The sequence below is a fragment of the Bos javanicus genome, chromosome 24 (genome assembly GCF_032452875.1).
Source record: "Bos javanicus breed banteng chromosome 24, ARS-OSU_banteng_1.0, whole genome shotgun sequence".
Lineage (NCBI taxonomy): Eukaryota > Metazoa > Chordata > Mammalia > Artiodactyla > Bovidae > Bos > Bos javanicus.
Window position 1 is genome coordinate 21,982,255 of NC_083891.1, and position 26,360 is coordinate 22,008,614.

At 39.9% G+C, this 26,360-nt stretch overlaps 1 protein-coding gene across 5 annotated transcripts in view; it reads right to left on the reverse strand.

Moving 5' to 3' along the window:
• MAPRE2 (microtubule associated protein RP/EB family member 2) overlaps window positions 1-26,360 on the reverse strand; it is a 197,254-nt gene that overhangs the window by 43,055 nt on the left and 127,839 nt on the right. For all 5 annotated transcript variants that reach the window (XM_061399611.1, XM_061399609.1, XM_061399610.1 and 2 more), the window contains 2 exons: window positions 12,790-12,935; window positions 1,083-1,296 (listed from right to left, as the gene is read on the reverse strand). In XM_061399611.1, the coding sequence (XP_061255595.1) occupies window positions 1,083-1,296; window positions 12,790-12,935 (360 nt within the window). The remainder of the gene's footprint in view (window positions 1-1,082; window positions 1,297-12,789; window positions 12,936-26,360) is intronic.

Sequence of the window (26,360 nt, forward strand, 5' to 3'; positions counted from 1 at the left end):
TCTCTAGCTGACACTTCCTTGAGTTCCAGATACCTGTACTCATTGTTTACTACTGCACGCACGCATGCTCAGTTAAGTTGTGTCAAAACCTTTGTGACGTCATGGACTACAGCCCGCCAGGTTCCTCTGTCCATGGGATTTTCCAGGCAAGAAAGCGGGTTGCCGTTTTCTTCTCTAGGAGATCTTCCCGACCCAGGGGTTGAACCTGTGTCTCCTGAATTGGCAGGCAGATTCTTTACCACTGGGCCATCTGGGAAGTCTTATTACAACCATTTTTAAACATTCTGATTAGAGATTGGGCATAAATAAGGAATGTGTATTCTGATAATATGAAGGTTACTGAATTAACAAGTGTAAATGCTGGTTTTCAAATGGAAACACATGGTTTCTGAGGATTTCATTGTTTAACTGTCCAGTACCACAGCTGGTGTTTATAATAATGACCCTCATTTAACAGGAACACATTCTGCTTGGTAAAGTCTGATTTTTTTTAGGAAAGAATGTTTGTAACATATCTTGCAAAGATTTTTCTCTAGAAAAGTTAAAACATTTTTTAAAGTTCCCGGTATTTATCATTAGTGACTTCACTTTTGGACAAAGTTGGCTAAGTGAGGTCTTGCTGAACGTGGTCCCATAAAAACTGGCACTGCCCACACAGGAGACAGGATGGATTTTTCATGAATTTCCTCTGAAGGATTACAGAATATGATCCATATTTAAAAGTGTTAACAAGTTCATATTCTAGATCTACTGGCCGCAATTAAACAATAAAAATATGTTGAAATCTAATCACATTACTTGAAATTTCTCAAAAAACGAAAAAGGAAAATGCAATCTATCCCTGAAGTTGTACAGCTTCAGTGACACCCAGTGAACTGTTCTGCCTTTTTAATAGTTTAAATCCTGATTGTTAGACTTATTACTAGGAAGATAAATGTGGTCAAACAGACAACAATAAACATCATCCAGAGGTGTGAAAATACTGACTACTGGGAAGAACCAAGCAAACACAGGATAGCACAGGGGGGGCCAGAGGCATTTCACAACACGAAAGTGACTCCAGAACGACACTGCTCCAGTACCTGCTGTGGGGGAGTTGGCATGGTGGGACTTCTTGGGCAGGTTGAAGATCTGTTCACCCGGGTCGGGAGGAGGGATTGCGTCTTGCCCTTGTCGTGCCTCTACGGGGTCATACTCCTTCCCATCGTAGTTAGCATCGTAGAACTTCTTAAACCACTGGATAAAATCCAGGTTGTCCTGGAAACGCCCTTTCACCAGCTTCTCCACGGGAATTACCTGCAGTATAAAAGCACCGGGTGAGTCACAACCCCCAGGCTGGTTTGTATTTAACACAACTGAACAGCTCCCGAAACAGAACTATTTCCCTGTGTCTGCAATTCATGCCTCCTGGCCTCTGTCCTAGTGTCTTAGCCAGCGGTATCCCCAAATCCATAGAATTCTTCATTATACTAAAGAAAAATTAAAATGGTGTAGCTGATTCTCCTGGGATGTTTAATACATCCGAACAAACCATAAGGAAAATTAAAAGGTTGCAGCTAATTTGCCTGGAATATTTAATACATCTGAATAAACCTTCCAAAATAAGGAATACCCCAAGCTGTCAAGAAGGGTGGAGCCTCTTCATAGAATGTTTATTGCCAGACCATCTCCCCTTAAGAACATCTGCGTCTGGGATGTTGTGTTGTTCCAACACACACAGCTCGATGGGTTTTCCTTATTTCTTTATAACACCTGGTCCAGTTGTGTTGGAATAAGCTCTTAAACTGTAACTGTTAGAGAGTACCAATGAATAGGAACTCAAGTCAATGAAAACACACACTAATCTAATGGTTCTTCTGAAACAAAATGAGCTTTCATGGAACTTATTTACAATGTAGAGACACAAGCATAAAATAAAAGCAACTAACCACAATACAGGGCACAGTAATTCACGGGCTACACAGGAGCACAGTTAATGTGCCATGGGTGGATGGGGGTGCGGAGGAAAAGAGAAATGGATTCAGGTGAGGGGAGTCACAGAAGGGACTGAAGTCACAGAAGTCACAGAAGGGAGGGGAGTCTTCTCCTGGAGGAGGAGACACTCAGCATTTATGTCAATTTCTGAGATGAAGATAGCTTTTCATGGAGTACTTTCCTATTGGTAACCTAAAAAGCCAATCGGTATTACCTTCAGAGGTCTTTTCATGGTACTATTTGTAAATATTTTCTATTAAAAATAAATATTGTACTATTAAAAAGAAACATTGTACTATTTATAAATATTTTGTAACTTTTGTTTATGCTAATACTGTGATTATTTTAGAAAGCGCCTTCTTGGAGCACAAGGGCCTTTCATTAACATGCTACCGTATTCTGCTTTCTGTCAAACATGAACACATATCAACAGTTTTAGATGCTGCTGCTGCATTAGCCAGTCAAAGCAGGTACTTAGTTCTGTTGACTTAATTTTGCATTTCCTATCAAAATGAAAGTCCCGAGGTCATAAGTCCAAAATCAGAGGTGACAAGCAAATATCTGTACAGGTACTTCTCCTGTGCTGTCACAGGCTAGAACAACACGGACAGGGACACTGTCTCCACACCAGGACCTTTGGGTAGAATCGTAGCATATTAAGCTGGAGAGGCCAATGAAGGTCATCAAGGTCACTGTCCCTCCAGTGACAGCACCAGAATTTTATCTCCAATATTCTTTTCTTTTTTTTTCTTCCAATTTTATTTTATTTTTAAACTTTACATAATTGTATTAGTTTTGCCAAATATCAAAATGAATCCGCCACAGGTATACATGTGTTCCCCATCCCGAACCCTCCTCCCTCCCCATACCATCCCTCTGGGCCGTCCCAGTGCACCAGCCCCAAGCAACTAGCATCATGCATCGAACCTGGACTGGCAACTCGTTTCCTACATGATATTTTACATGTTTCATTGCCATTCTCCCACATCTTCCCACCCTCTCCCTCTCCCACAGAGTCCATAAGACTGTTCTATACATCAGTGTCTCTTTTGCTGTCTCGTACACCGGGTTATTGTTACCATCTTTCTAAATTCCATATATATGCGTTAGTATACTGTATTTATGTTTTTCCTTCTGGCTTACTTCACTCTGTATAATAGGCTCCAGTTTCATCCACCTCATTAGAACCGATTCAAATGTATTCTTTTTAATGGCTGAGTAATACTCCATTGTGTATATGTACCACAGCTTTCTTATCCATTCATCTGCTGATGGACATCTAGGTTGCTTCCACGTCTTGGCTATTATAAACAGTGCTGCGATGAACATTGGGGTACACGTGTCTCTTTCCCTTCTGGTTTCCTCAGTGTGTATGCCCAGCAGTGGGGTTGCTGGATCATAAGGCAGTTCTATTTCCAGTTTTTTAAGGAATCTCCACACTGTTCTCCATAGTGGCTGTACTAGTTTGCATTCCCACCAACAGTGTAAGAGGGTTCCCTTTTCTCCACACCCTCTCCAGCATTTATTATTTGTAGACTTTTGGATCGCAGCCATTCTGACTGGTGTGAAATGGTACCTCATAGTGGTTTTGATTTGCATTTCTCTGATAATGAGTGATGTTGAGCATCTTTTCATGTGTTTGTTAGCCATCTGTATGTCTTTTTTGGAGAAATGTCTATTTAGTTCTTTGGCCCATTTTTTGATTGGGTCGTTTATTTTTCTGGAGTTGAGCTGTAGGAGTTGCTTGTATATTTTTGAGATTAGTTGTTTGTCGGTTGCTTCATTTGCTATTATTTTCTCCCATTCTGAAGGCTGTCTTTTCACCTTGCTAATAGTTTCCTTTGATGTGCAGAAGCTTTTAAGGTTAATTAGGTCCCATTTGTTTATTTTTGCTTTTATTTCCAATATTCTGGGAGGTGGGTCATAGAGGATCCTGCTGTGATGTATGTCGGAGAGTGTTTTGCCTATGTTCTCCTCTAGGAGTTTTATAGTTTCTGGTCTTACGTTTAGATCTTTAATCCATTTTGAGTTTATTTTTGTGTATGGTGTTAGAAAGTGGTCCAGTTTCATTCTTTTACAAGTGGTTGACCAGATTTCCCAGCACCACTTGTTAAAGAGATTGTCTTTAATCCATTGTATATTCTTGCCTCCTTTGTCGAAGATAAGGTGTCCATATGTGCGTGGATTTATCTCTGGGCTTTCTATTTTATTCCATTGATCAATATTTCTGTCTTTGTGCCAGTACCATACTGTCTTGATAACTGTGGCTTTGTAGTAGAGCCTGAAGTCAGGTAGGTTGATTCCTCCAGTTCCATTCTTCTTTCTCAAGATCGCTTTGGCTATTCGAGGTTTTTTGTATTTCCATACAAATTGTGAAATTATTTGTTCTAGCTCTGTGAAGAATACTGTTGGTAGCTTGATAGGGATTGCGTTGAATCTATAAATTGCTTTGGGTAGTATACTCATTTTCACTATATTGATTCTTCCAATCCATGAACATGGTATATTTCTCCATCTATTAGTGTCCTCTTTGATTTCTTTCACCAGTGTTTTATAGTTTTCTATATATAGGTCTTTAGTTTCTTTAGGTAGATATATTCCTAAGTATTTTATTCTTTCCGTTGCAATGGTGAATGGAATTGTTTCCTTAATTTCTCTTTCTGTTTTCTCATTATTAGTGTATAGGAATGCAAGGGATTTCTGTGTGTTGATTTTATATCCTGCAACTTTACTGTAGTCATTGATTATTTCTAGTAATTTTCTGGTGGACTCTTTAGGGTTTTCTATGTAGAGGATCATGTCATCTGCAAATAGTGAGAGTTTTACTTCTTCTTTTCCAATTTGGATTCCTTTTATTTCTTTTTCTGCTCTGATTGCTGTGGCCAAAACTTCCAAAACTATGTTGAATAGTAATGGTGAAAGTGGGCACCCTTGTCTTGTTCCTGACTTTATAGGAAATGCTTTCAATTTTTCACCATTGAGGATAATGTTTGCAGTGGGTTTGTCATATATAGCTTTTATTATGTTGAGGTATGTTCCTTCTATTCCTGCTTTCTGGAGAGTTTTTATCATAAATGGATGTTGAATTTTGTCAAAGGCTTTCTCTGCATCTATTGAGATAATCATATGGTTTTTATTTTTCAATTTGTTAATGTGGTGTATTACATTGATTGATTTGCGGATATTGAAGAATCCTTGCATCCCTGGGATAAAGCCCACTTGATCATGGTGTATGATCTTTTTAATGTGTTGTTGGATTCTGATTGCTAGAATTTTGTTAAGGATTTTTGCATCTATGTTCATCAGTGATATTGGCCTGTAGTTTTCTTTTTTTGTGGGATCTTTGTCAGGTTTTGGTATTAGGGTGATGGTGGCCTCATAGAATGAGTTTGGAAGTTTACCTTCCTCTGCAATTTTCTGGAAGAGTTTGAGCAGGATAGGTGTTAGCTCTTCTCTAAATTTTTGGTAGAATTCAGCTGTGAAGCCGTCTGGACCGGGGCTTTTGTTTGCTGGAAGATTTTTGATTACAGTTTCAATTTCCATGCTTGTGATGGGTCTGTTAAGATTTTCTATTTCTTCCTGGTCCAGTTTTGGAAAGTTGTACTTTTCTAAGAATTTGTCCATTTCTTCCACGTTGTCCATTTTATTGGCATATAATTGTTGATAGTAGTCTCTTATGATCCTTTGTATTTCTGTGTTGTCTGTTGTGATCTCTCCATTTTCGTTTCTAATTTTGTTGATTTGATTTTTCTCCCTTTGTTTCTTGATGAGTCTGGCTAATGGTTTGTCAATTTTATTTATCCTTTCAAAGAACCAGCTTTTGGTTTTGTTGATTTTTGCTATGGTCTCTTTTGTTTCTTTTGCATTTATTTCTGCTCTAATTTTTAAGATTTCTTTCCTTCTACTAACCCTGGGGTTCTTCATTTCTTCCTTTTCTAGTTGCTTTAGGTGTAGAGTTAGGTTATTTATTTGACTTTTTTCTTGTTTCTTGAGGTGTGCCTGTATTGCTATGAACTTTCCCCTTAGGACTGCTTTTACCGTGTCCCACAGGTTTTGGGTTGTTGTGTTTTCATTTTCATTCGTTTCTATGCAAATTTTGATTTCTTTTTTGATTTCTTCTGTGATTTGTTGGTTATTCAGCAGCGTGTTGTTCAGCCTCCATATGTTGGAATTTTTAATAGTTTTTCTCCTGTAATTGAGATCTAATCTTACTGCATTGTGGTCAGAAAAAATGCTTGGAATGATTTCTATTTTTTTGAATTTACCAAGGCTAGCTTTATGACCCAGGATGTGATCTATCCTGGAGAAGGTTCCATGTGCGCTTGAGAAAAAGGTGAAATTCATTGTTTTGGGATGAAATGACCTATAGATATCAATTAGGTCTAACTGGTCTATTGTATCGTTTAAAGTTTGTGTTTCCTTGTTAATTTTCTGTTTAGTTGATCTATCCATAGGTGTGAGTGGGGTATTAAAGTCTCCCACTATTATTGTGTTATTGTTAATTTCTCCTTTCATACTTGTTAGCATTTGTCTTACGTACTGTGGTGCTCCCGTGTTGGGTGCATATATGTTTATAATTGTTATATCTTCTTCTTGGATTGATCCTTTGATCATTATGTAGTGACCTTCTTTATCTCTTTTCACAGCCTTTGTTTTAAAGTCTATTTTATCTGATATGAGTATTGCTACTCCTGCTTTCTTTTGGTCCCTATTTGCATGGAAAATCTTTTTCCAGCCCTTCACTTTCAGTCTGTATGTGTCCCCTGTTTTGAGGTGGGTCTCTTGTAGACAACATATGTAGGGGTCTTGTTTTTGTATCCATTCAGCCAGTCTTTGTCTTTTGGTTGGGGCATTCAACCCATTTACATTTAAGGTAATTACTGATAAGTATGTTCCCGTTGCCATTTACTTTATTGTTTTGGGTTCGAGTTTATACACCGTTTTTGTGTTTCCTGTCTAGAGAATATCCTTTAGTATTTGTTGGAGAGCTGGTTTGGTGGTGCAGAATTCTCTCAGCTTTTGCTTGTCTGAAAAGCTTTTGATTTCTCCTTCATACTTGAATGAGATCCTTGCTGGGTACAATAATCTGGGCTGTAGGTTATTTTCTTTCATCATTTTAAGTATGTCTTGCCATTCCCTCCTGGCTTGAAGAGTTTCTATTGAAAGATCAGCTGTTATCCTTATGGGAATTCCCTTGTGTGTTATTTGTTGTTTTTCCCTTGCTGCTTTTAATATTTGTTCTTTGTGTTTGATCTTTGTTAATTTGATTAATATGTGTCTTGGGGTGTTTCTCCTTGGGTTTATCCTGTTTGGTACTCTCTGGGTTTCTTGGACTTGGGTGATTATTTCCTTCCCCATTTTAGGGAAGTTTTCCACTATTATCTCCTCAAGTATTTTCTCATGGTCTTTCTTTTTGTCTTCTTCTTCTGGAACCCCTATGATTCGAATGTTGTAGCGTTTAATATTGTCCTGGAGGTCTCTGAGATTGTCCTCATTTCTTTTAATTCGTTTTTCTTTTATCCTCTCTGATTCATTTATTTCTACCATTCTATCTTCTAATTCACTAATCCTGTCTTCTGCCTCTGTTATTCTACTATTTGTTGCCTCCAGAGTGTTTTTAATTTCACTTATTGCATTATTCATTATATATTGACTCTTTTTTATTTCTTCTAGGTCCTTGTTAAACCTTTCTTGCATCTTCTCAATCCTTGTCTCCAGGCTATTTATCTGTGATTCCATTTTAGTTTCAAGATTTTGGATCAATTTCACTATCATTATTCGGAATTCTTTATCAGGTAGATTCCCTATCTCTTCCTCTTTTGTTTGGTTTGGTGGGCATTTATCCTGTTCCTTTATCTGCTGAGTATTCCTCTGTCTCTTCATCTTGTTTAAATTGCTGAGTTTGGGGTGTCCTTTCTGTATTCTGGCAGTTTGTGGAGTTCTCTTTATTATGGCGTTTCTTCACTATGTGTGGGTTTGTACAGGTGGCTTGTCAAGGTTTCCTGGTTAGGGAAGCTTGTGTCGGTGTTCTGGTGGGTGGAGCTGTATTTCTTCTCTCTGGAGTGCAATGAAATGTCCAGTAATGAGTTATGAGATGTCTATAGTTTTGGGGTGACTTTGGGCAGCCTGTATCTTGAAGCTCAGGACTGTGTTCCTTTGTTGCTGGAGAATTTGCTTGGTATGTCTTGCCCTGGAACTTATTGGCCCTTGTGTGGTGCTTGGTTTCAGTGTTGGTATGGAGGCATTTGATGAGCTCCTGTCAATGAATGTTCCTTGGAGTCAGGAGTTCCCTGGACTCAGGGTTTGGACTTAAGTCTCCTGCTTCCGATTATCGGTCTTATTTTTACAGTAGTTTCAAAACTTCTCCTTCTATACAGCACCATTGATAAAACATCTACATTAAAGATGATAAGTTTCTCTACAGTGAGGGTCACTCAGAGAGGTTCACAGGGTTACATGGAGAAGAGAAGAGGGAGGAGGGAGTTAGAGGTGACCCAAATGAGATGAGGTGAATCAATAGTGGAGAGAGTGGGCTAGCCAGTAGTCACTTCCTTATGTGCACTCCACAACTGGACCACTCAGAGATGTTCACGGGGTTATACAGAGAAGAGAAGAAGGAGGAAGGTAACAGAGGTGGCCAGAAGGATAAAAGGGGGAATGAAAAGGAGGGAGACAGATCCAGCCAGTAGTCAGTTCCCTAAGTGTTCTCCACCATCTGGAACACACAGAAATTCACAGAGTTGGGTAGAGTAGAGAGGGGTTAGGGAGGAGACACAGGCGACCTGGTGGAGAAAAAGGAGGGTCCAAAGGGAGAGAGAGCAGTCAAGCCAGTAATCTCACTCCCTAGTGAAAAATGGGTCCTGAAGATTGGGTCCTTAAAGGTACAAAATTGGTAACAAATACATAAAAGCAAAAATTAAAAATCTAGAGTAGAGTTTGGAATTTCAAAAATACGATGTTGAAGAAAAGAAGAAGGAAAAGAAAGAGAGAAAGAACGAACAAACAAGGTCGCGAAAATTATAAAGAAAGTACAGGTACAAAATTGATAACTAATACCAGAAAGCGAAAATTAAAAATCTAGAGTAGAGTTTGGAATTTCAAAAATACGATGTTAAAGAAAAGAAGAAGGAAAAGAAAGAGAGAAAGAACGAACAAACAAAAACAAACAAGGTCGCGATAATTATAAAGAAAGTACAGGTACAAAATTGATAACTAATACCAGAGAGCGAAAATTAAAAATCTAGAGTAGAGTTTGGAATTTCAAAAATACGATGTTAAAGAAAAGAAGAAGGAAAAGAAAGAGAGAAAAAATGAACAAACAAAAACAAACAAGGTCGCGAAAATTATAAAGAAAGTACAGGTACAAAATTGATAACTAATACCAGAAAGCAAAAATTAAAAATCTAGAGTAGAGTTTGGAATTTCAAAAATACAATGTTAAAAAAAAAAAAAAAAGAAGAAGAAGAAAAATAAAGAGAGAAAACAAACAAACAAATACGAACAATGTCACAAAAATTATAAAGAAAATACAGGTACAAAATTGATATCAAATACCAAAAAGCATAAATTGAAAATCTAGAGTAAAGTTTGGAATTTCAGATATACAATGTTATATAAAAGAAGAAGAGAAAGAAACAGAGAAGAAGAAGAAAAAAAAAATCACAGAAATTATATAAAAAAAAACTATAGGTACAAAATTGATAACATATACCAAAAAGCGAAAATTAAAAATCTAGAGTAGAGTTTGGAATTTCAAAAATACAATGTTAAAGAAAAGAAGAAAAAAACAAAAACCAACAACAACAAAAAAAAACAACAAGGTCAAAAAATTATAGAATATATATATATGAAGTTTGCTGAAGAAGAAAAAAAATAGGGTCTTTTTTTTTTTTTTTTTGCAGAGTAATAGGTTATAAAAGTGAAAATTAAAGGAACAATAGAGGACTTAAAATTTTTTTTTTTTAATTAAAAAAAAAAAAAAGAAAGAAAGAATGATCGTAAAAATAATAAAAATATATCTAGGACTTTTTTGTTTCTTTTTTTGTGGGTGTTGTGGGTTCAGTTCATTTTTGGCTAGTTCCTTGGTCAGATTTATATTTCTCAAGATCTATAGGCCCCTTCCTATGTAGTCCGTAGTAACCACAGGGTTTTGATCTATTGCCTGTAGCTTCCAAGGCGTTTCCCTCTGTTATATCTTCTTCTGTTTGCTAGTCTCTTCAGTATCTGGTTTCCGCCCTGACTCAAAGGGCACGGTGGAGGACACTTTTTTTTTTTTTTTTTTTAGGCTTACTTGTTCAGTCGCGCTGTGGGGAGGGAGGGAGGGAGGGTGCAAACAAATAATACTGGCGTGGGCTCGCAGTGCCTCGGCCACCCTGGGTCTGCCCCCGCTCACGGCGCATGTAGCCTCCCTGTCCACACTGCTCGGACTCTAGGTTGTTCCGCCGGAAACAATCCGAGGCTGGCCCTGGGCTGCATGCACCTCCCAGGTCCAAGCCGCTCAGGTTCAGGCACTCGGGTAGTCCTCAGAGGCGCAGACTCAGTTGGGCCTGCGTTTTGTGCTCTTCCCAGGTCCGAGCGCCAATTTGCTCTTCCCAGGCGAGCGCCAATGCTGCGACTTATCGCCTCCCCGCCACTCGGTTATCTGGATGTAAAACCGGCGCACCTTCTCAGGCAGATGTTGACCGTCCAGACCCCCAAGAAGTTTTAGTTAGCAAAGAAGCCTGCTTACAATTTTATAGATAATGTCTCTCTGGGGCTGCGATTGCCCCCTTCCGGCTCTGGCTGCCTGTCACCGGAGGGGGAAGATCTGCAGCCGGCTATCTCTGTTCAGTCCTTTGTTCCGTGCGCGGGCCTGGCGGTCTTAGGTTAGGGCTGGCTTTTCGCGTGGTTGGTATCCCACAGTCTGGTTTGCTAGCCCAAATTATTTCGCTCTGATAGCGCTCAGGGTATTCCGGCCAGATTCTTACTCTCAGCGATGCAGCCCACGCCGCGCCTCCCTGCCCAGCCCCGATTCGCTAATGGCGGATGCAGGCGTCTGCGCTGCTTCTCTGCTGGGGGAGTTACCGTAGGGCTCGCAATCTGCGAGTTTCAAATTGTTTATTTATTTTTTCTCCCTGTTATGTTGCCCTCTGTGCTTCCAAAGCTCGGCACAGATTCGGCAGTGAGAAGGTTTCCTGATGTTTGGAAACTTCTCTCTTTTTAAGATTCCCTTCCCGGGACGGAACTCCGTCCCTCCCTCTTTTGTCTCTTTTTTTTTGTTTTTAATATTTTTTCCTACCTCCTTTCGAAGAGTTGGGTTGCTTTTCTGGGTGCCTGATGTCCTCTGCCGGCATTCAGAAGTTGTTTTGTGGAATTTACTCGACGTTTAAATGCTCTTTTGATGAATTTGTGGGGGAGAAAGTGTTCTCCCCGTCCTACTCCTCCGCCATCTTGGCTCCTCCCCAATGTTTTTTTTCCAATATTCTTTTCTTTTTAATCTTCAACATTCTTACCAATGGCTCACCCGCTCTCTGTGTGAACACTTCTACGGATATGAAGCCGCAATTTTGGTACATGGCAAGTTCCGTCAATAAACCCACGAATGGGCGTCTCTTTTCTATTCGATCTAGAAACACGTACCCAGAAATAGTACAGAAATGTACAGAGAAATGATGCTAATGAGGAAGGAGACCCTGCACAACTCTTTATTTAACTTGCTATTTTATACTGGATTATAGTCGATTAACAAGGTTGTGATAGTTCTAGGTACACTCTACGCTTTAGTTTTGAATAAATACACAAGGAGCCAAGATGCAAATTAACCACAGCAAAGGTCATAAACTTGAAAATGATTCAAGAGGTTGAAATGTGTAAGAGATTATATGTTTTGCAATACAAATGATGAGAAGCCAAAATTTTCTTAATATTTTGATAAGAATGCTTTAATTATATGCTTTGAAGACACTAACTGCATTAAATTAAAAATATATACAGTTCAGCAAACTTTTCTGTTTTCTTTTAACCTCTTATAACCCAATATTTAATTTTTTTATTTTCATAGACTATTTATTACTATGCAAAGAAAAGTTTTCCATTTCTCCCTTGCTTTTCTTTTTTTCCTTATTTAAAATTCATTTCTTTCCAACTTATTCCCTCCAAGAGCTATATCCTAAATAAAGACTATGAATTTAGTACATATATGAACTGAATGGGCTTCAGCAATAGTCCTTATGGGAGGAAAAAGGACTCCAGCCTAACTTCATTTGTATCACGCCAGGACAAAATTTTAAAGTTCAAAGCGGGTAAAAGAACATTTTATGGACAATGAGTGAGAATCTGAGTACATACACGGGACTCTCGGGACAGGTAGTCCCTCACTTTAACTTCATAACCACAGGGACCGGGATGCCAATCCCATTTTACAGATGGGTATACTCAAAGAATTTAAATAACTTGCTCAAGTCATGGTGTTACGATTCAAAGCCATGCCATTTGTTCGGGATTTCATGATTTCTTTAAAGAAACAAAACATACGAATAGCCACAGTGGCATCTGGCAAACATGAAAAATTCTCACCTGCATTGCTAATACAGAATAAGAACATTTTAGCATTCATGATTTCTGTTAGAATTTTTAGCTGAATGGCTACAAGTTTAGAAATCTTAGATAAAAACCTCAATCGGGTATGAGAAGTGAGGGTTGTGCTTTATGTTGTACATACAGAACTCAGCCTACTGATATCAAGATATAGCCCCTTGAAATGTTTTTGGATTTCTGCACAAAAAGAAGGTTAAGCAAAGATGATGCCTTTTACGGAGGTACAAATCTGTCTCCTACCTTATCAACATTCATTCGCTTGAACGATGCTTGCAGAAGCTTAAAATTGTGAATGTATTCATGCTCCAACTTCGCCTGAAATTTTACCTTCTTCAAACTAATGCAGCCTGGGAAGAGCATGTCCATGAACTGGCAGTAGGCTGCTCCTGAAAAGAGACAAGGACAGGACAGGTGTGAGTCTGAAGGTACCACGTGTGTCTGAGCGGTGCTGGGCAGGAGGGAGCCCCACGTCCTCAGCCCTCCTGCTGTGTGCTCCTCTCCTCACTGCAGCCACACCTCCTGGCCCACCAGGGCTGGGTGCTGGAGGGCAGGGGTGCAGCTGGATGCAGCTCCTCCACTTCCTCACCCCTAACCACTGTGGTACAGACGCTCTTCACGACAGCATCACCAGATTCCATGAACAATGAACAGAACTTCATTCTTTAACACGTAAGGAAATCAGGGTGACAGCAACTCTTCTTAGCTTCTCTCAGAAAAAAAAGGAGCATATTTTTCCTTCCATCGAGCTGCTACCGGCTCCAAATCATTAACATATATAAGAGAAAAACAGCCGAAAATGTCTACACGAGCAAACTACAGGAAATATGGAGCTCAGAAAAAGAATATGTATACGACGCCCAAGCTGTTTTAAATCCACCCTGCAAAATGGCTGAGGTGAAACTGTTTAACTAAGCCATCTAATACCAAAAATAGTTGTGTACCGATTTAATTCCAGTCCAGAGCAATGGGGTTCCTATATTAACATGAAGGATGGAGACTTGGAGGCTGAAACTTACAGAAGTTCAGAGTCATGCTGTTTATGACTGAGAAACGAAAATAATAGACATGTCCGATAAGTCCCTTGAGGAAATAGTCATAGAAAAAAAGGGTTCATTAGTAGGTCTTTCATATATATCTGTATGGACATTTTTATGAAGAACTCTTAGATCATGACAATTTCAACTACAAAATTGCAGAGGGATCACACATACTAATTCATATCTTCTTAACAGTAAAGGCTAAAGGCATTTAGTAAAAGAAATTCCAAGTCAGAAAGATTATCTTTCTTTTACAAGTAGTTAAAGAAATTGAGTGGTGAGAATGGGAACAAATGGCCATTTGTGAGTTCTCTTTGCTTCTGCACTTCTCCAGATCTCTCAGTCTGTTTCTATAATATGCCAGTAATATGCCTTTTTGAACATAAAGGGCTCCCCTCCATCCATTGGTATCAAGGTTTTATAAGAAGCCTTTCATTCTGTTTGAGAAACTCTCCCTTACATAGGAAGAGACTACTTGGTCTCTTATGTCAAAGGGAGGCTAAGCATCCTTTACTGAGATAGGAATCCAAGAAAAGAGGGAAGCAGAAAATGTTAGTTGCTTAATCGTGTACAGCTCTTTGTGGTCCCATGGGCTAGCCCACCAAGCTCCTCTGTCCATGAGATTTTCCAGGATAGATACTGGAGTGGGTTGCCACTCCCTTCTCCAGGGGATCTTCCCAACCCAGGGATCGAACCCGGGTCTCCAGCATTGCAGGCAGATTCTTTACTGTCTGAGCCACCAGAGAAGCCCTATCAAGGAACTAGGGGCTGCTGCTAAATACAAAACAGTGAGGCAACCCATTATTTGTAGGTAAGAATATAAGGTGAGTCAAGGCAAATTGGAAGTGGTCAAACAGGAGATGGCAAGAGCGAACATTGACATTCTAGGAATCAGCGAACTAAGATGGACTGCAATGGGTGAATTTAACTCAGATGACCATCATATCTACTACTGTGGGCAGGAATCCCTTAGAGTATAGTGATAGTGAAGTCGTTGAGTCGTGTCCGACTCTTTGTGACCCCATGGACTGTAGCCTACCAGGCTTCTCCATCCATGGGATTCTCCAGGCAAGAATACTGGAGTGGGTTATTATTTCCTTCTCCAGGGGATCTTCCCGACCCAGGGATCAAACTCAGGTCTCCTGCATTGGAGGCAGACGCTTTAACCTCTGAGCCACCAGGGAAGCCCCTTAGAGTATAGAGTAGCCACCACAGTCAACAAAAGAGTCCAAAATGCAGTACTTAGATGCAATCTCAAAAACGACAGAATGATCTCTGTTCGTTTCCAAGGCAAACCATTCGATATCACGGTAATCCAAGTCTATGCCCTGACCAGTAATGCTGAAGAAGCTGAAGTTGAATGGTTCCATGAAGACCTACAAGACCTTTTAGAACTAACACTCAAAAAAGATGTCCTTTTCATTATAGGGGACTGGAATGCAAAAGTAGGAAGTCAAGAAACACCTGGAGTAACAGGCAAATTTGCCCTTGGAGTACAGAATGAAGCAAGGCAAAGGCTAATAGAGTTTTGCCAGGAAAATACACTGGTCATAACAAACACCCTCTTCCAACAACACAAGAGAAGACTCTACACATGGACATCACCAGATGGTCAACACTGAAATCAGATTGATTATATTCTTTGCAATCAAAGACGGAGAAGCTCTATACAGTCAGCAAAAACAAGACTGGGAGCTGACTGTGGCTCAGATCATGAACTCCTTATTGCCAAAATCATACTTAAATTGAAGAAAGTGGGGAAAACCACTAGATCATTCAGGTATGACCTAAATCAAATCCCTTATGATTATACAGTGGAAGAGAGAAATAGATTTAAGGGTCTAGATCTGATAGACAGAGTGCCTGATGAACTATGGACGGAGGTTCATGACACTGTACAAGAGACAGGGATCAAAACCATCCCCATGGAAAAGAAATGCAAAAAAGCAAAACGGCTGTCTGAGGAGGCCTTACAAATAGCTGTGAAAAGAAGAGAAGTGAAAAGCAAAGGAGAAAAGGAAAGATATAAGCATCTGAATGCAGAGTTCCAGAGAATAGCAAGGAGAGATAAGAAAGTCTTCCTCAGCGATCAATGCAAAGAAATAGAGGAAAACAATAGAATGGGAAAGACTAGAGAGCTCCTCAAGAAAATTAGAGATACCAAGGGAACATTTCATGCAAAGATGGGCTCAATAAAGGACAGAAATGGTTAGCACTTCCCTGGTGGCTCAGACAGTAAAGCATCTGCCTATAATGCGGGAGACCTGGGTTCAATCTCTGGGTCGGGAAGATCTCCTGGAGAAGGAAAGGGCAATCCACTCCAGTACTCTTGCTTAGAAAATCCCATGGACAAAGGAGCCTGGTAGGTTACAGTCCATGGGATCACAAAGAGTTGGACATGACTGAGTGACGTCACTTAACAGAAGCTGAAGATATTAAGAAGAAGTGGCAAGAATACACAGAAGAACTGTACAAAAAAAGATCTTCACGACCCAGATAATCACAATGGTGTGATCACTCACCTAGATTCCAGACATCCTGGAATGTGAAGTCAAGTGGGCCTTAGGAAGCATCACTACAAACAAAGCTAGTGGAGGTGATGGAATTCCAGTTGAGCTATTTCAAACCCTAAAAGATAATGCTGTGAAAGTGCTGCACTCAATATGCCAGCAAATTTGGAAAACTCAGCAGTGGCCACAGGACTGGAAAAGGTCAGTTTTCATTCCAATCCCAAAGAAAGACAATGCCAAAGAATGCTCAAACTACCGCACAACTGCACTCATCTCACATGCTAGTAAAGTCATGCTCAAAATTCTCCAAGCCAGGCTTCAGCAATATGTGAACCAAGAACTTCCTGATGTTCAAGCTGGTTTTAGAAAAGGCAGAGGAATGAGAGATCAAATTGCCAACATCTGCTGGATCATGGAAAAAGGAAGAGAGTTCCAGAAAAACATCTATTTCTGCTTTACTGACTATGCCAAAGCCTTTGACTGTGTGAATCACAATAAACTGTGGAAAATTCTGAAAGGGATGGAAATACCAGACCACCTGACCTGCCTCTTGAGAAACCTGTATGCAGGTCAGGAAGCAAGTTAGAACTGGACATGGAACAGACTGGTTCCAAATAGGAACAAGGCTGTATATTGTCACCCTGCTTATTTAACTTATATGTAGAGTAGAAATGCTGGGCTGGATGAAGCACAAGCTGGAATCAAGATTGCTCAGAGAAAAACCAATTACCTCAGATATGCAGATGACACCACTGTTATGGCAGAAAGTGAAGAAGAACTAAAGAGACTCTTGATGAAAGTGAAAGAGGAGAGTGAAAAAGCTGGCTTAAAGCTCAACATTCAGAAAACTAAGCCCATGGCAGCCTGTTCCATTACTTCATGGCAAATAGACGGGGAAACAGTGGCTGACTTTATTTTTTTGGGCTCCAAAATCCCTGCAGATAGTGACCGCAGCCATGAAATTAAAAGACGCTTACTCCTTGGTAAGGAAAGTTATGACCAACCTAGACAGCATATTAAAAAGCAAAGACATTACTTTGTCAACAAAGTCCATCTAGTCAAGGCTATGGTTCTTCCAGTGGTCATGTATGGATGCGAGAGTTGGACTACAAAGAAAACTGAATGCCGAAGAATTGATGCTTTTGAACTGTGGTGTTGGCGAAGACGCTTGAGAGTCCCTTGGACTGCAAGGAGATCCAACCAGTTCATCCTAAAGGAGAGCAGCCCTGGGTATTCATTGGAAGGACTGATGTTGAAGCTGAAACTCCAATACTTTGGCCACCTGATGTGAAGAGCTGACTCATTTGAAAAGACCCTGATGCTGGGAAAGATTGAAGGCAGGAGGAGAAAGGGACGACAGAGGATGAGATGGTTGGATGGCGTCACCGATTCAATGGACATGAGTTTGGGTAAAATCCAGGAGTTGGTGATGGACAGGGAGGCCTGGTGTGCAGTGGTTCATGGGGTCCTGAAGAGTCGGACATGACTGAGCGACTGAACTGAACTGATAAGGTGACAAAATAAAGGCCACAATAAGTTATCACCTCCAGAATCTTTACATCTGTGATGCCTCCTTTAGACGCCAATACCCTGAGTACAAAACTGGGATTTTGTAGTCAAGCAGATGGGTTCTCTTAAAAACAAGACAACATAAAACAAACCAAAACAAAATACACTAGAGGAAATAAGCATCAGGACCCTGGCGGGGGAAGGGGGGGAGCGGTGTTCTTACAGCTGTCATCCATTATCTGAGTCTTCCTTTTGACGTGCCACCAGATGGAGCCAATACCAATTGCCATTCAACATAATTTTTATAGAAAAGGGGATGTCTAAACACAAGTGTCTTATTACCTGCCATTTAAAGAGTTATTTTCACTTCTGTAGTGTTTAGCATAAAGTTTACTTATGGAGACACCAGTATCTACACATTCTTACAAACCTACCAAGCAAATCATTCATTTTCCAAATTTGAAAAGTAATAGCAGCTTTTGAGGAAAAAAAAAATCTTACAGTATGTGAAGCAAGGAACAAAAAAATCATCTCCATCTCATCATCCAGAGAAAACCACTGTTAATATTCTGGCACAACCCATTCTTTTTTTTTTTTTTTAATTTAACAGACCGTGATTCCCTTTCCGGATCATTAAATATTCTCTACTGACATTTTTAATGGCCTTCTGATTTTTATATCATGCTTAGCAACTTTCCCAAGCCAAGATTACATAAATATGCATGTGTATTTTCTTTAAGTACTTTTATGGTTTCAACTTTTACATTTACATTCTGAATCCATGTGGAATTTATTTCGGTCTATGATGTAAAGGATGGTTCTAATTTTAGTTATTCCAAATGTCAGTGAAAATGGCATTTTTGGCTCCCCAGCAATTGGACACCTTCCCATCTGACTTGATGCAAGAGGGTCCTGCCTCCCACCATAGCACTGAAGGTGGGTGGACAGTCCTTTCCCCACACCCAGCCTGTGACTTAGGCTCTGTCTTTGGATGCTGTTGCCTAGGTTTCCAAATCTTGAGGGAGTGACTGAAACATGCAGGGACCATTAGAATTTGGTCATGATGGCCGCGGTGGGATCTAGCAGAAGCTGGAGCAGCCCAGCATCACCCTGACCATCCCAAGCCAGTGGCTTGAGCGAGGCTCTCTTTCTAGTTTCTTAGCATCTTTTGCTTGCTGTCATCTTCTGAGCTTGCTTCCCCAAAGACTCTGAGCTGCCCAGTATCGTTTCTATAAATCTGTCTCTGCTTCAACTTGCCACAATTATTTTCTGCTGTGTTCCAACCCCAAATGCTGATTGATAAAGTTAGGGAGGGGATGAACACCATCGTTTCATAAATAATCTATACTCTTCCCACCAAGGAATAACTGCTTTTACTCTCTATGACTTTTCTAATACATGCTCTTAAAGTCACTTCCTAGTTTTTTTTTTTTTTTTGGGGGGGGGTCCTGTCCCTGTGATATTTGCACACTCTTCCTGGTGGCTCAGTGGTAAAGAGTACTGCCAATCTGCCTGCCAATGCAGGAGACCTGAGTTTGATCCTTGGGTCGCGAAGATCCCCTGGAGAAGGAAATTCCCAGCATTCTTGTCTGGGAAATCCAATGGACAAAGCCGGGGGTCACAGCCCGTGGGTTCACAAGAGAGTCAGACTTAGTGACTAAACGACAACAATCACATGTATTATTACATGGAGCATAATTTCTCCTCTCCCTTTCCTCAAAAATTTCTCAAATTCTATTATGCACTTATTCTTTCTGTAATATTTTTGAATTTGTCATTCACAGCATGAAGAAAATAGATTTTCTTTTAAAAGTAGTCATTTACTATGTAATGACAGAGCTCTATTGAAATATAATTCATATACCATGAAGTTCAATCTTCTAAAGTTTATAATCCAGAGGTTTTTAATACAGTCACAGAATCATGCCTCTATCCACTTTCTATTTCCAGAAGATTTTCAAGATTTTCACCTGCCAAAAAAATCCCAGTCATGTTAGCTGAGACTCTTGACTCTCTCCTCCTCCAAGGCCATGGTAATTAAGCACTAAATCAGTTTTCAGTTGCTACGGACTTGCTTACTCTGGACATTTCATATAAATGGAATCACAAAGTATGTGGCCTTTGTATCCGGTTTCACTCACTTAGCAAAATCTTTCCCAGGTTCATCCAGGTTGTGGCATGTCTCAGAACGTCATGTTCTTTTTTTATGGCTGAATAATACTCCATTGTATGAATACAACATATTTTATTGATTCAATCATCAGCTGATCAACATTTGAGTTGTTTTCACTTTGGGGTTATTATGAGCAAGGCTGCTACAAACACTCATGTACAAGATTTTGCATGAACATAAGTTTTCTATTCTCCTGAGATATACCTAGGAGTGGAAAATGGCACCTTTGTGTTTAACATTTTGAGGGACAGCCAGACTGTTTTCCAAAGCAGGTGCTGCATTTCACAACCCCACCAGCAATGTATGAGGATTCCAGGTTCTCCAGACCTTCACCAACATTTACTGTCTTTTTGATTCCAGCCATCCTAGTGCATGTAAATTTTTGATTTCCCTAAAGACAAATGATGTTAAACATCTCTTCCATATGCTTTTTGACTATTTGTATATCTTCTTTGGAGAAATGTTTATGCAAATCCCTTGCAGGGGGTGGGGTTAGTTGCTCAGTCATGTCCAACTCTTTGAGACCCCATGGACTGTAGCCCACCGGACTCCTCTGTCCATGGAATTTTCCATGCAAGAATACTGGAGTAGGTTGCTATTTCCTTCTCCAATGTTAATCCCTCGCTCATTTTTAAATGGGGTTAAATATCTTCTTATTGGTGAATTTAAGAGTTTTTTTCTACATTTCAGAAACAAATCTTTTATCAGATATTTGCTTTGCAAGTATTTTTTCCTGTGGATTGTCTTTTTCTTCTTTTAAAACTATTTATTTCTTTAGGCTGCACCAGGTCTTAGTTGTGGCACACAGGATCCAGTGGGATCTTCTATCCTTGTAACATGCAGGATCTTTAGTTGTGGTATGGAGAATCTTTAGTTGCTGCATGTGGGATCTAGATCCCTGATCAGGGATTGAACCTGGACCCCCTGCATTGTGAGTGCAAAGTCTTAGTCACTGAACCGTCAAGGGAGGTCCCTGATGAGTCTTTTTCTTGATGATATCCTTTGAAGCACAAAATTTTTTAACTTTGATGAAGCACAATTCATCCATTGTTTCCTTTGGTAATTACTTGGCTTCTGTCATATCTAAGAAACCATTGCTTAATCCAAATGCATAATGATTTCACTTACTTTTCTTCTAAAAGTTGTTTGGTTTTAGTTCTTACATTTAGGTCAATGATGCATTTTCAATTATTTCTTCTATATGCTGTGAAGTTTGGATCCAAATGTCATTATTTTGCACATGACCATTCAGCTGTCCCAGCACCATTTAATTATCTTGGCACTCTTGTTGAAATCAATTAATGATATATATATGGTTTATTCCTGAGCTTTCAATTCTATTCCATCTATATACCCATCCTTGGGCCAGTAACACTGTCCTGATTACTACAGGTTTGTAATCAGTTTTCAAATCAAAAGTAGATGTCTTCAAACCTTGTTTTTCCTTTTCAAGATTCCTTCAGCTGTTCTGAGTTCCATGAATTTACCTATTAATCTTAGAATCAGCTCAATTCCTGTAAAAAGGTAGTTGAGATTCTGACAGGGACTTAACTGAATCTAAAGATTAATTTGGGGAGCAATGCCATCTTAAAAACATTAGGTTTTCCAATCCACAAACAGGAGATATCTTTCCACTTAAGTTCCTCCAATGATGTTTCAAAGTTTTTAGTGTGTCTTACAATTCTTCGTTGTTGGGGGCCAGAGTGAGGTACTCCGCCCGTGACAAAGGTCATGAGGAAGGAGGCTCGACATACGCAAAGGCGGGATCGAGCCTCAGGAGTCCCCCTGGAACTCCTCGAGCATCTACCCCCATAACCAGAGCCTGCCTACTTTACTACTTTGTGCTCACCTACACCTCTGACTTTACGGGGGGCTGTCCCCCACCACCTCTTTTGGAGAAGGAGTTAACTTAGAGCTCCAGTTTATAATAATTCCTGGGCGTGATAAGAGTGTTTTAACCTACAAACTCCTCTGAAGGTTCTCTGGCCTGCCTGACAGGCTTGTCCGGCCACATGTGATCGCTCACAGCCTCCCAACCATGAGAGGCACAAGATGCTTTAAACCTTCTAAAAACAGGTTCCTTAGAAAAGTTAGAAAACTATTAGTATAAGTATAATGGGCTAATTAGAAATTGTGTTGGTGAAGGGTTTTTCATTTGTTGAGCCAATGTTTGTTGCTAAGTCTCCATATCCCCTGCCCTTACACACATTAATGAATATATAGAATTAACCTTTGATATTAATCACGTTAGACCTTAGGCTAAGTAAATTCTTTCCTTAACTAAAACCCACTACACCCTCACCCTGTAGGAATGTAACTTTATTTGGGTGGATAATCAGCCCTGGAGAAATAAGTGTCCTGATTGACTGACCGCTGTCACAAGGAGAGGGTTGTAAATTGTCAGCAGGCCCCCCTGGCCAGAAGATGATGTAACACCCCTAAGACCTCTGTATACATTTGTATGAAGCACCTGACTTTGATAAAAGTCAGGACTGCTGACCCCGCGTGACTTTTGCATAACATCTCAGTGTATAAAAGTAGACCATGGAAAATAAAGAATTGGGATCAGTTTCTCGAAATACTGGTCTCCCCATGTCACTCTCTCTCTCACTCTGGTTGAGTCTCCATCTGGAGCGCGGAACCCACCATGCTTACTAATTATGCCTGGGTTTCTAAGATCCGACCGGGGAGGCCTCAGTGTCTCCTCTCCTTCGGGAGAACGGAAGGACGCCTGCGGCCTACGTAAGTGGTGCAAACTTCTTGTCTTGAAGTTTTATTGGTCTCCCGCGTAAACCAAGCTACTCAGCCTCTTTTCTCCACTGAATTTTCCTACTGAGCTATCCTCATCCTATTACTCTTTATATCTTTGATAAAATATTTAAATAAATAGGTCGCCGACGCCGTCCCCGCTTCGAATACCCTGGATCAGCCGGGGCAGGACCCTGGCACTTCGTTAAATTTCTTCCTATTGTATTCTCTTTAATTCTATTTACATGGAACTGTACTCTTAATTTTATTTTCAGATGACACTAATGAGGTTGATTTGGGGATACTGATCTTGTATCCTTCAATCCTGCTTATTAGTTTTAATAGCTTTTTGTTGGTCCCTTAGGATTTCCTACATACAAGATCATGACTAGTTTTACTTCTTTCTTTCCAAGCTGAATACCTCATTTCTTTTTCTTTCCCAACTGGCCTGGCTGGAACCTCTAAAAAATGTTGAATAAAAGTGCTAAGAGTGGGCCTCCTGTCTTATTCTTGGTCTTTGTGGGAGAAGCATCTAGTTATTCATTCTAAGTATGATACTCTTTGCAACCCTATGGGCTGTAGCCCACCAGGCTCCTCTGCCCATGGGATTTTCCAGGCAAGAATCCTGGAGTGGGTTGCCATGCCCTCCTCCAGGGTATCTTCCCGACCCAGGGATTGAACCTGCATCTCTCATGTCTCCTGCATTGGCAGGCAGGTTCTTAACCACGAACACCACCTGGGAAGCCCAATATGATAATAAGCATGGGTTTTTCATAGATGACATTATCAGATTGAAAAGTTCCTTTCTATTCCTAGTTTTAGTGGTTTTAAAGGGTATTAAATTTTGTCAAATTCCTTTTTTAATATTCACTGAGACTATCACGTGGCCTTTGTCCTTTATTAATACTGAGTACAACATTGCTTTTCATATGTTAAGACAACCTTGCATTAACCCCACTTGATCCTAGTATATAATCCTTTTTGTATGTTGCTGGATTTATTCTGCTAGTATTTGTTGAGGATTTTTGTGTCTATATTCGTAGGAGATACTGATCTATAGTTTTTGTGTGATTTTTTTTTTTTTTTTTTTGGTTTTGATATCAGGGTGATACTGATCTCAGAGAATGAACTGTAAAGCATTCCCTCTCTTTTATTTTTTGGAAGCGTTTTTAAAGGATTGGTGTTAGATTTTCTTTAAATGTTGGTAGAATTCAATGTTAAGTTATTTGGGTCTGGGTTTTTCTTTGTGGAAATTTTTTCTTTTTTAATTGCAAATGCAATCTCTTGTTACATAGGACTATTCACAATGTCTATTTTTTAAGTTTTAGTAGTTTATGTCTTCTTAGGTTATTTGTCCATTTTATCTAGATTGGAAATTACTGATTTTAAACATTTACATTTATTGCTATAGTTATTATTCATGAGTTCTAATAAATTTTCAGTTAGTTCTCTGTGGTTTTATTGGGAGAAATCAATGCATAAAATGATGCATTTGTTGTACCATGTATATATGTATATATACATCAAGTATACAAAGAATATATACCCACTACCTTTTCAACTACCATGGAGATAACAAAAATGTTTTCCTCCTTTGATTAACATTAAATTTCTTCAATCATTGTCACTGATTTCCTAATGTTAAATCATCTTTGCATTCCTTGAACTAAGTCCTACTTGGTGGTGTTCACAAAATTTTCATTACACTGCTGGCTTAGATTCACAAACTCCTTTTTTTTTTTTTAATTTAATTTAATTTTATTTTTTAACTTTACAATATTGTATTGGTTTTGCCATATATCGAAATAAATCCGCCACAGGTATACATGTGTTCCCCATTCTGAACCCCCCTCCCCACCCCCCATATCATCCCTCTGGGTCGTCCCAGTGCACCAGCCCCAAGCATCCAGTATCGTGCATCGAACCTGGGCTGGTGACTCGTTTCATATATGATATTATACATGTTTCAATGCCATTCTCCCAAATCATCACACCCTCTCCCTCTCCCACAGAGTCCAAAAGACTGTTCTATACATCAGTGTCTCTTTTGCTGTCTCATATACAGGGTTATTGTTACCATCTTTCTAAATTCCATATATACGAATTAGTATACTGTGTTGGTGTTTTTCTTTTTGGCTTACTTCACTCTGTATAATAGGCTCCAGTTTCATCCACCTCATTAGAACTGACTCAAATGCATTCTTTTTAATGGCTGAGTAACATTTTTTGTGTGGTTTTGTCTTCTTTTCTTATGGTTCTTTTAAGTTTAAAGAAATAACTTATAACTATGGGAAACCGTCCACATTTTTGAGGGTCTAAAAGCTTGAGAACTAAAGTTAAAAAAAAAAAAATGATCTGGTTAGAATCCTATTGGAGAAGGCAATGGCAACTCACTCCAGTACTCTTGCCTGGAAAATCCCATGGGCAGAGAAGCCTGGTAGGCTGCAGTCCATGGGGTCGAGACGAGTCGGGCACGACTGTGCAACTTCACTTTCATTTTTCACTTTCATGCATTGGAGAAGGAAATGGCAACCCACTCCAGTGTTCTTGCCTGGAGAATCCCAGGTACGGCGGAGCCTGGTGGGCTGCCATCTATGGGGGTCGCACAGAGTTGGACATGACTGAAGCGACTTAGCAGCAGCAGCAGAATCCTTATTGCACATCAGCTACCGGTATGTCCTGGGCTTTTCACACCTTCCCTACTCATTTCATGTGAACAGCAAAGAAGCTGACTAATTCCTTCAATAAACAATGAATTAAAGGGTGGGTTACATTAGCATTTGCAGTAAGTTATGTTATATGATCATTTAGGTATAATATTGTATGTCATTTTCTAGAGTCAAAAGAGGCCCTGAGAATGTTATAAAAATATCTTACTGACTTTGAAAATGTTACTAAAGAATTGTTGCTACTGCCTCTGGGTATGTCCATTTGGATAGTTCAGCTTCCATTCCTCAAATCTCTAGTGCTTAGAAGAGACATCATGAAAAGGATACCTTGACATTAACTGTTGCTACTAAGAAGATCATCAGTGGTTCTTGTGGGGCAGGAAAACACGCTCAGGCATAACCTAAATAAGGCTGTCCTGTTCCGATTCCCATCAAAGGTCACCCCTCCATCTGTGCTCTGGATCCCATCTCCCCTCACCTTCTCATGGATGTCACTACTGCAACTTTCCTCACTCTCCTGCAATGTCAATTTCTCTCCATTTGTTCTCTCCAAAACACATCTTGGTGTTTTTTTTTTTTTTTGATGGGGACCATTTTAAAGTCATGTCCAACTCTTGTGACCCCATGGACTGTAGCCTACCAGGCTCCTCTGTTCATGGGATTCTCCAGGCAAGAATACTGGATTGGGTTGCCATTCCCTCCTCCAGTGCATCTTCCTGACCCAGGGGTCGAACCCAGGTCTCCTGCATTGCCAGGAGATTCTTTACCAACTGAGCTATGTCTTTATTCAATTTGTTACAATATTGCTTCTGTTGAATGTGCTGATTTTTTGGCCCTGAGGCACCTGGGCTGGGTGCACCACTAGAACACCAGCAAAGTCCCCTGACTATTCTTAATGTATGCAAACATGCTCTGGTGTCATACGATTTTGACAAAATACGATTTTAAAAACCTCCTTAACTCCATATAATCTGTTAGTTTGTTGTTGTTTAGTCCCTAATCTGTGTCCAACTCTTTTGCAATCCCATGAACTGCAGCTTGCCAAGCTCCTCTGTCCATGGGATTTCCCAGGCAAGAATACTGAACTGTATTGCCATGTCCATCTCCATGGCATCTTCCCCACCCAGGGATCAAACCTATGTCTCCAGCATTGCAGGCAGATTCT